At 37.2% G+C, this 14,593-nt stretch overlaps 1 protein-coding gene across 3 annotated transcripts in view; it reads left to right on the top strand.

The window, feature by feature from the left end:
• The window catches only part of erbb4b (erb-b2 receptor tyrosine kinase 4b), a 289,951-nt gene that overhangs the window by 177,474 nt on the left and 97,884 nt on the right, over positions 1 to 14,593 (top strand). For all 3 annotated transcript variants that reach the window (XM_005451921.4, XM_019353299.2, XM_019353298.2), the window contains exons 4-5: positions 4,000 to 4,131; positions 9,356 to 9,421. In XM_005451921.4, coding sequence (XP_005451978.1) covers positions 4,000 to 4,131; positions 9,356 to 9,421 — 198 coding nt within the window. The remainder of the gene's footprint in view (positions 1 to 3,999; positions 4,132 to 9,355; positions 9,422 to 14,593) is intronic.

Raw genomic sequence — 14,593 nt, 5'->3', positions numbered from 1 at the left:
GGATTGGAGGGTAGATCACCTATTTGTAGAGCAAATGCAGAGATTTGCTGTCCTGACATCTACTGTCGGCAAGCAAGCGGCTCAAAGCACAGTGATTGACGCAGCACTGGGTGGCAGCATGAGCAGTGTCTCAAAACCAGACAGAGGAAGTTTCCTTTTGTGTGTGTTTTTTTAGTTATACAGTTAGTTATACAGTTTGTACCAGAATGTAAACGTGCTTATTTCTGATAGAAAGCTAAAATTCTATTGATAGAAAGTTTTCCTCACATTTAGCATCAGCCCCAAGTGGCAGTTCCAGAAACTACATTTTTTGCACTTTATTTATTCCCTTTTCAGCTATGCCAGTTGATAATACATCATATCACAATGGCAGTTTTTTATTTTTTATTTTAATAGTGTGTATATGTTACTCCTTATTATGTTTTTACACTTAAAAATTGAAAATTAGCCCTCAAAAACTGTACAATAACAATAACTTTATAGTAACACACAATAAAAAAACTAAGAAAAAAATGGTATTTTTCACAACCTTGCACTGTTTAATAATTGAATGATTTTTATTATATTCCATGGTACATGTTGTTGTTAGACGTTTTTGATACCACTGCCATCTCTTTCATTCTTTAGCATTCCTAAACCAGTTACTGAATATATATTTTATTTCTTCTAATGGCAGATCTGTGAATGGTGACACAGTGTAAGTGGAATTAGATAAACTGTGCAGTGCCATTCTCTACGTGTTACCTGCGAAGCATCCATTTCTCTTAGATTGATTGGAAATGAAACCATGATTGATGCGTAAAAGAAATTGCAAGGGGACAGCTGAGTAGCACTGACATTCCCCACCCGCCCCTGCTCTTACACAAAGATTGAAATTAGTGACCTTTTGATAAAGCAAACTGGTAATTTAATTGATGCTGAAGCCATGCAATGAGGACCTCATTAATAGCAAGTCTGAGCCATATTTGTAAATGTTTATATATGTGAAGGGCTTTTGAGCATGCTCTTCCTGTGTGTGTTTGTGTGCCTGTATGTGTATACTGCATGTCATATCTCATCTCTTATTTTGCTGCATTTCTGCCAATCCATCTTAGGAATACATCCTAGAAACTAATACTTCTGCTGGGGTGTCCAGCAGGATGTGTGCCTGAGCATTTAGCCTTGTTGACCCAGAATGCATCCTGATCTTCCGGCAGAGTTTCTCCCTACTGTTTTGATGAGCTGATAGCAACAATCGCCTGAAACCAAGCTGAAGCTCTCAGAGTCAATAACACAGTGCGTTGGAGACCCAGGGCTAAATCCCCAGTTCCACTGCTATAGGATAGAGGAAACACCTTTATCTTTTTGATTGAATACCTATCTATCTACTGTAATAGCCTGACTGTTTGAGTGTCTTCCTGAGTCTCTGGGTACCTGTCTATATTTCTAACTACTCTCTAGCTTACTGTGGTTGCTCTATCAAACAAGGGTGTTTCTCTTCCTGACACTGAAAGACAGCACAAAGTGAGACTGAAGTTAAGAATTGCAATAAATCTGTTTTCTTGATTGGGCTAATTCAACACATGGATTTTCTTAAGTGTACAGAAAAAAATAAAGGTATACGATAATGTAATTCTCCAACATTACAGAAGCTCGGCCAGATTTATGGTTTTTTTTGTTGTCCTACATATGTCTTCATTAAGTTGTTCACTCTGCACCAATTAATTCAGCCTTACGCACTCATTAATACGCCTTTTTTTTCTGATGATTGGTTTGCTTTTTGCCCCCCAGTTTTAATCAAACTCATCCCCACACTGCAATAAAGGAAAAAAAAGAGAGAGAAAGCACTTAACATCATTTTGCAATTACCTGGATACATTTGTGCTGCCTTGAATATCATATTGTTTTTCTGCAATGGTTATGCAGCCTGATACTGAAGATTGCTGTACCTTTTGAAGCCTGCAGTCACACAGAGATGCTTGGAGTTGCTCTAGGGATAAGGCTGGAGGTGATTGGGAAGGTTACATTTCAGAAATATGAGTAGTAGCTACATGAGCAAACTAATTAAGACATTTTCTCTACCCACCAAACAATCAACAACAGAATTTAACCATTGATCTTCCCCTGGCTACCAGCTGCACAGCCAGAAAATATGCAAGCCAAGCATGTATTTCTAATGAAACTAAAGCCTGCATGAGACGGGAATGTTATTGTAATTATTATGTAATATTTGTTTGTTAATTATTCATATCTTGATGAGGAAGGCCATGAAATATGCTGATGGGAAATACTAAAACTGTCCTGGGCAAAGCGCCCTCAGGGAACGAATTACAGTAAACTACAATCTAAATTCATGAACATGTCATGTCAGACTGTTAATACATGTTTTGTATGCGTAGTGCATGTCTAAATGCATCATGTGTGAAAAGAATTAGACAACGGGTTAGACAGTCAGGGGAGCCACTTGTGAGAGATTTACACGTAGCGTCTGAGAGCACGACTGTTACATCCGTCCAGCTGATATTCGTCGAAGCAGCATTTCTTTCTAGGTTACACGCACATGGATTACCAAATGTGTTTTGGTTTGTTTCATTGTTGTTGTTTTCTTTAGATAGATCACCGCCACCACAAAGTGATAATAATGATGTATTTTTATTTTGTAAGATTGGTAAACTTTAAATATTTATAATACTAATTATGTATACATATTTTTCATAACTGATGTATAATTTGATGTATAAATTTGATACATGTTGGCTAACAAACCAGCCAGGATGAAGAGGAATGCACAGAAAATATACATGTATCTCGCTAAACTGGGGTTCAAATCGTTCTATTGTGTAAACTATTTGAATTTGAGACATGGCCTCCTCGTGGTCGAGCGATATCGCTTATGTGGTGAGAAGCAGGATTAAATTCTTCCCCAACTCCCAGCACACATGCAGATAGATGGGGGTGGGGTGGTGGTGGCTGGGGTTGTGGGGTGGGGAATCTGTGTAGGTAATACCACTGCCACCTATTATCCAATGATTATTATTTATATGAGCCTTTGTGGGATGATATTGTATTTGGCTCGTTCTGTGTGGAGCTGGTGGGGCGCCTCATGTATGATTATGTGTCTCATCGGTTTCAGCCCTGTGTCAGTAATCTGTTTGTATGGAGATAGAGAACACACAAGCTCTGTAAATAATGCAAATCTGCTACTGGGCTTCACTTCTTCTTTCCTTTTCTGCCATCCGTCTCTTTGTGCCTTTCTTTAATCTTTATTTGTCTCTCTCTTTCTCTTTGGCACTCTTTCTCTTTCTCATAAAAGTCAAGATTAAGCATTCTCTAAACTCCTGCATGACGATAATCTGAACCACCCTCCGTATCCAATCATTCAACAGACTATGGTGTATATTTCTATGCGGGGGGGGGGGATGAATTGTCCCGATAAGCCTGATGATCATTGGTTTGACAAGGGAAAGCATTTTATGATTTGAGATACATCACATCCTTGATGAAATACAAAATAAAAATATATATATATATTAGGCCTGCTGCCCCTTACTGAGGATAAAATCCTATGGATTTAATGTTGTGATGGCCATGGGGCATAATTGATTCTATCTGCTCACAGCATAGAAGGAAAAGGATGAGAAAAACAACACAATGGGAAAAGATCAGAGGTTGTAATAACAGCAATATAACATGGCTTTGTCCTTGGTGCTTCACACTAACAGCAATCATTACATCTGTGTGACTCAAAATCAACTGTTCACCCCAAAATAACTGTAATCATTTCTTCTCCCCAGCTAAAAGAAAAATCTAGTCCTTAAGTTTGTTAATGACTATGGCTTTAACATCGTCTAGTCGTGTTCTTTGTTAATTGAAAAATTAGAAGGAAAAAGCCAATCAGTTGAAAATCATACCCAGAGAAGGGCAGCGTGACTGCTGAATTTGGTACATCCTACAGGTAAAAAGACATGAGAGCTCTTTGTATATATGTACTTAGTGTGTCCCTTATTTGTTTTCTTACAGAGATCCTAAATGGAGGTGTTTATGTTGACCAAAACAAGTTCTTGTGCCATGCGGACACAATCCATTGGCAAGATATCGTCAAGTACCCACGGATCCAACCTGTGGTGGTGCCCACCAACAGCAGTGTCACATGTAAGTAATCCAAATGGTACAAATGAAGAAAATGACAAAAAAAAAAAATTGGAAAAGCCAAAAAAGGCACTTAAAATATATGGATATTCAGGAAAGCCCAACAAAAACCTGAATCAGTGAAAAGATGATTTCAAAAACAACGTACCTGTCCAACGTTTCCATTTTATGCTTTTCCTCTCCAAAGCATGAAGTGTAGATGCATGCAGAACATTTCAGTGAGTTGTAGTAAGCTGGGGTAACAACAGAGAGAGAGATTTTGTTTCAATCCAAAGTGAAAATAGTCACAGGAAAGCATTTAAACAGACATTATTAGCATATTTACATGTAAACACATATTAACCGCCTAGCTTACTTGTTTCTGGCATGACCATGGAATGTACTTCACACATTTTTTGCTCACTACCAACTTCTTGGTTTTAAATATATTATCTCCCCCTGCTGGTAATGCAACTTCTGCATGCAATAATACAATTTCTGCATGCATGTCCATTTCCCATTTTGGAGAAATGGACACGGTGGACTGGCGTGTCTATTACGTGTTTTGCCCTGATACTGGGTTCCATCAGATGTCGGTAACAACCTATCCAATCCACACATGCAAAGAAATCAAACCATAGGATGTCCAAATATTAATGTATAATAATGAGAAATGACACAGGGAAAACTATTGAACAAGTAATGCATGAAGAAAGGGAGGTGTAAAAAGGCATGGAATGTCATGACACAAGCTGAAATCTATCAGTAATTAAAAAGCAATCCTGCCACTTTAGTGCAAATTAATATCAGCCGGTTATGTCCCAACTGATGGCCTATAAAAAGGTGTCTCATTACTAAGGTGTCACACAAGAAACATGATGGGTAAGACCAGTGAGCTCTCTCAACACCTTTGCAACCTTATTGCTGCAGAACACACTGATGGCACTGGTTGCAGAAGAATTTCTAAACTACTTAAGGTTCCAGTGAGCGCTGTTGGGGCCATAATCAAGACATGCTTTACTATAAACCTGGTGTAGACGACCAGGTGTCCCACAAGATTTCAGACAGAGGAGTAAAAAGATTTATCAGAAGAGTTCTCCAAGAGTCAAGGGCCACTTGTAGAGAGCTACAGAAAGACATTGAATCAGCGCATGCAATTGTTTCAAAGAAAACGATAAGTAATACTCTCAGCCACCATGGCTTGTATGCACGCTCACCATGCAAGACTCCTTTGTCGAAGGAAGTGTTGAAGTGTTTTTAACGTTTGCTAAACAACAATTTGACAAACCTGTGAAATACTGAGACAATATAGTCGGGTCAGATGAGACCGAAATTGAAGTCTTTGGAACGTAACAACACCATAATGACAGTGAGGTTTGGAGGTGGGAGCATCATACGGCACTGGCACACTTCATATAATTGAAGGAAGGATGAATGGAAAACTGTACGAAGACATTCTTGATAAAAAATCTGCTGTGAATATGAAACAAGGGTGGATGTTTCAGATAATGATCCCAAATAAAGCTGCTAGAATGGCCCAGCCAGTCACCTGACCTGAATGCAATTAAGATTCATAGAAGGGGCCCATGGAACCTTCAGGATTTGAAGACTGTTTGTGTATTAAATAAATTTCAGTAAGCATATATATATATATATATATAACCATGTGGTGGGCTATGTAAAAATGCCCCTGAGACAATCCAACACATAACAGCTTGTTGCAAGATCCTAGCAGGCAGGGCATACATGGAACAGCATAACCAAGTGGCCGGCATCTGTGCTGAGTATGGCCTGGAGGTCAAAATGGGACACATTCCCTAGTGTGGGTGAGAATGATCGAGCTAGATACAGACAGACAAACTGGTGGTGGCTAACCAGCCGGACATAGTGGTGGTGGAGAAGCAGAAGAAGACTGCTGTAGTGATAGATGTATCTATACCGACTGACAGCAACATCAGGAAAAAGGAATATGAGAAGCTGGAAAAGTACCATGGGCTGAGAGAAGAGCTCGAGAAGATGTGGAGGGTGAAGGCAACATGGTCCCTTTGTGTGTGTGTGTGTGTGTATGTGTGTTCGTGTGCTTTCTGTTGTTTTATCTATGTAATACACTTTTATACATTGAGTGAGTTACTGTTGCCCAATACCTTATTTCAAACTTTTACCAATCAAACTTTTACCAAATAGGCGTTTTTTATTTAGTTTACATTTATTTATTGTATATATTTAAGGTACATTTAGTTTTGCAACTGATACAGTTTTTTCCCTTTTAAACAACCTAATAATAATAACAATAATAATAATAACCTTTCACACATCATAATTTCTCTCACCTGTCATTTAATTTATTTCTTGATTAAAGAAAAAAAAGTAGCTGAGATAGTGTACCCTGATAATGAGGGTAGCTGATGACTACAGATGTGATGGCTCATTTGCTTAAACAAACTTGATTGAAGTCACGGCCACTCTACCTGGCAGTTTCTGTAACTCAAATTTGCAGGAATTTGTGCTAATTCCGAATTAGTCTTTGAAAATGTCTTTTCACAATTATTCCCCACACACTTGCCAAGGTCTTTCAGTGGCAGGTTATTTTTGACAAAGGAAATGATCCAGAGGAGGCCCATTATCACAACCTGGTCGATTCACAATAAATGGCTGAATGTGAGCAGCAAAACACTGTCATCACAAAATCACCCTTTGACCCTATTCTGTCACTCTGCTTACCATAACAATTCACAATGACTGCTAGCTCACATCACTTAAATGTCCTTCTGTAGCCAGCTGGAAGACCCGTTAATGAATGCATAGCATTATGATGGGATTTATTAGTGTGAAATACACATACTCAATCTGTCAGAGGACAGGGGATGATCAGTGAAATAACAATGCATTTACTGATCTCCTCTGACCCATTATTATTAATTTGCTTACTACACCTCTTAGCGTACTCGTTTCTTTTTGTTTTTAATTAACATTAATTTCTCGTGCTTTTTGACATTTAAATCAAATGTTGTTTTCACAGTTTTTTTTTTTCAAACTGTCTCATCTCATTCATTTACAAATGGAAACAAATAAAAAAATGATAAAATACGCTATCACTGACTCTGATATAAACAAACAGACTTTTCCTTTTTGATGCATATGTCCTTGGAATCATCTCATAGTACTAGCTGAGGGCTTCAGATGCATGCTAAAAGCTCCAAGCATTGATATTCTGCTCAATCACCCTCCTCCCTGCAGCCCTGTTAGCCCTTGATCGACCCCGACTCCTTTGCGAGTCTTCCACCCTCGCTGAAAGATCAAGGGTCTGCAAACTTGTAATCCACAATTGAGAACATAATCTCTGTTTCATTCTTTGCAGCGACACAAGCTTCATGTTGTTTTGCTTGTGACTTATTTGTGCCACGGTTGTGTTGTGTTATTGGTTTCAAAATAGGACTGTGATCTTTTTTTCTGTTTTTTTAAACTGATGCCCTGTTGATTCAGTTTAAACACCTCCATCTTTCTCTTGCTGTACACTGACGCTGGTATGGCAGCAGTTTCGACATTTTAACCTTCAGGGGATGTTAAAGATTACGGTGCATTCCGGGAAGGGGGTTTGACGGTCTTATTCAAGGTCATTGAGGATTTAGAAGCTGAGATAGTGAAGGCCATGGTCACTGAATGAAAACTCTTTGACTTGACTTCCTGGGGCACATAGCACGGAGAAGAACAAAGAATTAAGGAAGAACAGCAGAAGTTCTGCCCGTATGGCTGGCGGACATTTGTATTAACATCCCATTTGTATACTGCTTTCATACAGACAAAGCTGCCAGCCTTTCCCTCAATTTTTACTAAATTGTCAGTTCAATGGGGACACACTGGAGAAACAGAAAAAAATAGAGAAATATAGTGGTTTAAGAAAAAAGGGACAGGAATGGGCACTAAGGGAAAGAGAGCTACAGAGGAGTGATGAATCTATAAGCGATGGATGAAGAGAAAAATATGTAGTAGATAGGCTCAAAAATGAGAAAGAGGAAGAGGGCAGAAGATGGAGATTCTCATGTTGAGCAATGGAGTCAGTTGGATGCTAATAGCTCTCATCTGGAGAGGCTGATGGACAGAGGACAGCACTTCTGCACTTATCCAGACTCACTTCTCCCGGCAGTCAATTACTAGACAGTCAATTAAGTCCTCCAAAAACCCAGAAAGGCACTGGCTAAAGCTCTGAGGGTATGATGCTGCTTACCGCTTCTTTACTGCTTTTATCTCAACCTGATGTGTGCTGGCTTCATGCTGGGCTGATTTTGCGTGGAGTGGCAAAAAGAATCATCTTATTTTCCCCAAATAACCTGTGCCAAGGTTATTTTGGATTTTATTACCACAACAGCATATATCAGTCAAGGAAGATGGATCTTTCCTGCCTTAAAATATATATATATATATAAAAAAACATTAATGTTGAGAATTCACAAGGGTTTTTTTTTCTTAACTCTTAAGATTATATCGGTTAAATATAGTATCATCATCATATTAATGAAATTAACTGTTGCAAACTACTTGCAGTACCTGCATTTCAATGATTATAATCATAATAGCAGTGATGCTAATAACTTTAATTCTTTGGTGCCTTTAAAGAGTTTACAAACTGCTCTGGCAGACAAGTAAAAGCAAGACTCAAACTGAAAAGGAGGACCAAGAGCCAAAAATAAAAAGAAGAACAGTTAGGACAAATAGCACAATTGTATCCACAGAAAATACCAATAAATGCAAGTCTATAAAATGTGTTTTTAGAAGTGATTTGAAGGAAGTCATCGATCATTAAAATCTTAAAATCAATCCTAACATGTACAGGATTATATCCATGAAGAAGTTGAGCTGTTGCATAACTAGGTGAGAGAGACACTTTTGTGGTATAACAGAAGAAAATCTCAGCAAGAATGACTTATTCCAAGTTCAAAAAGGGTTACAATTGCTCAGAGTGTGAGCAAACAGAATGCACCTATCATGCATATCCAAAGAAAAATGTTTCCACCCATTTAAACAATTACTGCATAAACATACAAATAGATATTAAGTGAATTCAAAGGTAAACCACATGATCCTCCATAGTTTTGTTCACTATGTGACTTTGCTTTGCCTTTGGTTGAGTGCTTGAATCAAACTCCAGCAGCAATTCTCTGGTCTGTTTTAAGGTTGAATGACACTGACAATAGTTTGTGAAGTTGCAGCATGAAATGCCAATAGTCTCTTTCCTTGAACTTCTGTGCAGGTCAAAAATGCCACCGTTCCTGCAATGGTCGTTGCTGGGGACCCAAAGAGGACCAGTGCCAAAGCTGTAAGTTAATTATTATTATCTGATTAGAACTTTGAAGTGAGTTGTTAGAATCACCACTGAGTGACTTTTGCATGCATCAAAACTTTACTGATAACTGTTGTGGGTCAAAAATAAAATGTAGCATATCTTTAGCATACCTGGTAATGTACTTGGAATGAGATTCCAAGCTTTATTTAGTGGCTATACCTTTGTATGTAATTTATGTATACATCCATGTGACTCTATCTAAGGTGATGTTGGTTTTTCCCAATAGTTTAGTGGATTTTCATGATAGAGTTTTTACTAATATGCAGTGTCTTACATGCCTCTGTACTCTGTTCCACTGAACTGCCAATAATACATTCTGGTCAACCCATAATGAAACTGAGCTGGATATAAAGATAGTTTGTTTATAGTTTATAATAAAAATAAAAGCCATGTTCATACTCTATTTTTATTTTGTGTGTGTATATGTGCGTGTGTGTGAACAGTGTTATGAACTGTGAGACTTGTTACTGCAGCATCTTTCAGTTTGAAAACAGGAAATGAAAGTGTCATTTTTGTAAATGACAAATCTCTTATTCTTGAATTAAAGTTGAGTCATCTGTTGGATTGGTCAAATTTCACTAAATCACAATATCAACTATGAGACATTAGACACTAGGCCAGAAACAATTTTCCAAATAATGACGACTTTTATCTTTTTTGTTCACTTGTTGAAATTTTGCATATACTTTGTTCGCTTTATACTAGTCATAAAAAGAAATGCAACTTTGTGTTAAAATATGGACTGTATTGACCAACACTGTAATATATGTGTAGATGTATTAGCTGGGGACAACCATAAATGTAATGTTATGTAGTTTTACAGGCAAAATGACAAAAATAGTTCAGGCAGCCTGTTTGATACATGGGTGACAAACTCTTTAGTTTAATCTATGAAAAATCCCATAATGTAAATAAAATTTTATGACAAACAAACAAACAAAATAATATTTTTAGATCATCGAGGTAATTCCTAAAGTCCAAAAACTTGGCATGTCTTAGCATGGTGTGCATTGTGTTCTTAAATAGAAAAAAAAACTTGAGGAAACTGGACAATTGGAGGACAAAAGAAGTGGTAGGTCTAAAAAGGCAGATGAAAACCATCCAGCCCTTCAGTGGATCCCTCTACTCTTCACCAAAGCCTCTTTAGAAATGGTCTAAGGGAAAGAATGGCTGTCAAAAAGCAGGGAAGAGAAACAGGGAAAAAAGCTGAGGTATGCCAAATTACACAAGAGCTGAACTGCAAATCAGTGGCAACAGGTGTTTATGGAAATAAGAGGCGGGATTGAACACAGTAGTTTGTAAGCATATTACTCACAAACTAAGCGCAGCTCCATGCTGCCTCTGTGGAAACGGGACATGAAGAGATCACCAATGGACTGGCATCTAAATTTCTATTTAAATTCCATAAAGTGAAGGTTTTCCTGCGTGTTGCCTCGAATGGATGACATCAGGTTTCTTTTTGCTGTTGAAAGTGATCATTTCTTTTGTGGAGACTGTATGCTCTCCAAATTAACCCACATAATATTGTGGTATTTTAATGAACACAGCTCCACACTGCAAAAGAATTTTAGCCTCAAAAAATGTATAATCAACAGAGCAGGCCAAAATAATCAAAACAGGGAAACTCTTTAGATCATTCTGTCAGGCAGAAACTTTGATGTGGCTTTGACTGGTATTAAATAGATGTCGTCACACTGATTTTATTAGTACTACTATATCAGTACTACTGGTTGGAAATTTTTTAAAGCAAAGTTTTATGAGCAATCTAAAAATCAGACAAATCTTTTGTGTTAACTTTATTAAAGATCATCAATACAAAAATCCTAGATTCAAGGACAAAACACATCATCATCTACATTCACTGATTAAATTACTTGCAGTCTACACGAGGAAAAAAGTTTTACACAAGGCTGTGATGAGTGCTTGTTTCTTGTCTTCACCTATGACGAAAGCTCTTATTTTAAACCGAATCATTAAAAGATAACAAAAGTTTCACTGTGATGCAAATGATGTGTGACAGCCTAACAGCAAGTAGTGAAACAGGAAAAGCAACAATCCCTCCATTTTAACATTGCTCTACAGTTCTGAAAAACACAAAACAAGGTTTTTTAGAAAAAAATATTTGGAGAATGTTGTAAGAGAGGGTTCGTCACATATTTTCTGATGATGATTCCCGCACCCCAGGCATGGGGATTGCTGTTTAGGTTGGGAACCGGTAATGATTGTAATGCTAATGATGGTTTTGGCTCTCGTACCTGTCAGCAAAAGCAATTCTTAATTGTATACAACATGTTTCTGACAAGGCATAGCCTCATCTGGATGTGATGCAAGCAGTCGCCCATCTGTGCATGGACTGCACAAGTGTTTAGACCTGCTGTTGAGGAATTGCTCTCCATTCCTGGATGAGTGCAGCCTGCAGCTGTGTAATGCTCATTGGTTGTGGCTGCATTTGAAGAAATATTGGGTTTGAATGCTGGCCAAGGAAGTGTCTGGATATGCTCCTGATCCAGAAAGGCCTTCACTACCCTGGCAGTGTGAAGGTTGGCTTTGTCCTGCTGAAACAGCCGCAGGGCTGGGGTCCTGCTGCAGGAATTGCACAAATGCATGTTGGAGTATTTCATTTTAGTTAGTCTATCTAGTCAAATTTTGACCAAGTCGACCAATAGGCAGATCAGAGATCATTGTCTCATGGACATGAAAGGCTGCAGCAACAGCTAAGTCATGCATGCCAGCATCCAGCATCTGGTCTCATTCAAATTTAGTCAGTGGCAGCACGGCAGCACTGATGACAATGTTGTGCATATTCTGATGCTTCAGAATGCAATTAACTGAACGAGTTCTGAGGTGTTCGGTAAACATTGGCTAATGCAACATGCTTATGTCTACACAAGTAAACATCAAATAAGGCCATTCCTTAAGTATAGTGATATTTACAATATTGGTTTCTGCAAAAACATTAAATCATTTTTTAATAATAAAATTAATAAAAAATTATATTTTTAACAATACTAATGAATTCTTTTGTTACAATTGCATTGTTTTCTAGTGTGGTTCAGAGCAACTGTGCTTAAATTAATTAAGTGTCATAAAATGGTAATTTATAAGGCGGCACTTTTGTTAATGGTTAGCACTACAAGCCCTCTTCCATCCGTGTTTAACACATACGAACATCCACAGGAAGACTTCATATTTAGTATGGCTATGTTTGGCTTTTTTGTTATAGAGAAAAAGCCACCTGCAAAACTGTATCTACACATTTAGTTTTAGTCAAAAACAAAATTATGAACTCACATGGACACATGCTCACATTTTTTTCCCCATTACATACCTCTTTACCTCTCACATACCCTTTTTTTATTGTACCACCCTTCATCAAGTTCTTCCTCTTTGTCCATCACTTCGTACTCAGACCACTTCATCTATGCCTTCCAACCCTGGCATGTCACATCTTATTTGTTCTGTGGTTGTGATCTCGTTAAGATAATGAGGAATGAACTGTTTGACCAGGACCTGTTAACAACACGTCACAGAGCAGGCCCAGATAAGCCCTGGCCCCATCTATCTGCCTTGTTTCAGCTGTGCACCTTTCGCACCATCTCTCTATCCTCATCCATTTATTTGTTGATGCCATGATTCATCTTTTATTTTACTTGTTTTCAAAAAAGAAAACCTTTTTTTCTTGCACTGGAATGCTTTTAATTATGAAGTTCTTTTTTTTAAAATCAGCTAAAATATTGGTGTAATTTTCTTTTTTTGTAGCATATAAAAATCTGCATTAAAGTAATAAGTTTGTTGATTTTAAAGAACCAAATACACAGAGGAAGTAAATTACAATTCAAAACCACTCACTTTACTGAGTCTCTCACATAAAAAACTGAATCTCTGTCAGCAGAGGTAGTTTTTTCTTCCATAGACGTACATGTTATGTTAGTTTTTTTTTTTTTCTATTAAAGGATACAGGATAAAGTACTCACACCTGCTCTAAATGAAACAGCAATTTTTATTAGTTGTACCACTGGCTGCAGAGATCTCAACTGACAAGTTCCGTGGTCCTTGATAGTAACAGATGACATTAGACCCTTTGAACTGGGTGGTGATTGTGGCCACCTTCCTATAAATTGCAAAAACTAAAATGTCAGCTGCTAATTAACAGATATAACTTCAATGTAGCTTTACAATTTAAAACATCGTAAAATATCATTCATGAGCCTTTGAATTTCTGTCATTTGCACTGTATGGCATCACACATGTAGTCTGCAAATCTGGGCCAGAGTTTTATTTATGTATGTATATATATATATATAGATATGTATATCTCTCTCTATATATATAGATATATATACATACACATATATACACACATATATATATATACATACACATATGTATATATATATATATATAAATATATATATATATATATATGTATATATATATATATATATATATACACACACATATATATACACACATATATATATATATACATACACACATATATATATATATACATACATCTACATATGTGTGTGTGTGTGTGTGTGTGTGTGTGTGTGTGTGTGTGCACTGTGTGAAATGCAAAGAGGAAGTTTTGCTCCATCTTTCCCATGTTAAATTGCATCAAAATAAACTTCTGGACCTTCTAAACACACAAAATATAAACACTGTGAGACTGTGGTGAATGTCTCAGATCTATCAGCTCATAGATAAAAAAGAAGCGTATGTAGTCCCAAACATCCCATGATGAAGGTGTTTATTCATTTCAGTTTATTCATGATAGCCTTATCACTACATCTAGTTAATGCCCCATTTTTGAAATGCAAATAATTTCAAAAATGGGGCATTAACAAGGGCATTAATTAGCAAATAAAAACTTATACTTGTCAAATTAAGCACATTATTTATCATTGATATGCTTTCCATTTGCTTTAAGAAGTCATTTCACTTTCAACATTGGAAATCACTGTAACTGACGTGCAATTGAATTGACCTCATGTGTCAAACTGCTACCTCTTCACTGTAAACTTTTGAGCCATAGCACTGTTTGGCAAACATTTGATCTATAGACATTCATGCGCTATTTAAATAAAGTTACACTTAAGCTTAAATTGAAAAATTAACTGAATATTTTGTCTCAGAAAAAGA

This window comes from Oreochromis niloticus, linkage group LG16 (assembly GCF_001858045.2).
Source record: "Oreochromis niloticus isolate F11D_XX linkage group LG16, O_niloticus_UMD_NMBU, whole genome shotgun sequence".
In the NCBI taxonomy this organism is placed as follows: Eukaryota; Metazoa; Chordata; class Actinopteri; order Cichliformes; family Cichlidae; genus Oreochromis; species Oreochromis niloticus.
Note: the sequence above shows the minus strand (reverse complement) of the source record. Positions and strands in the feature narration are given on the sequence as shown.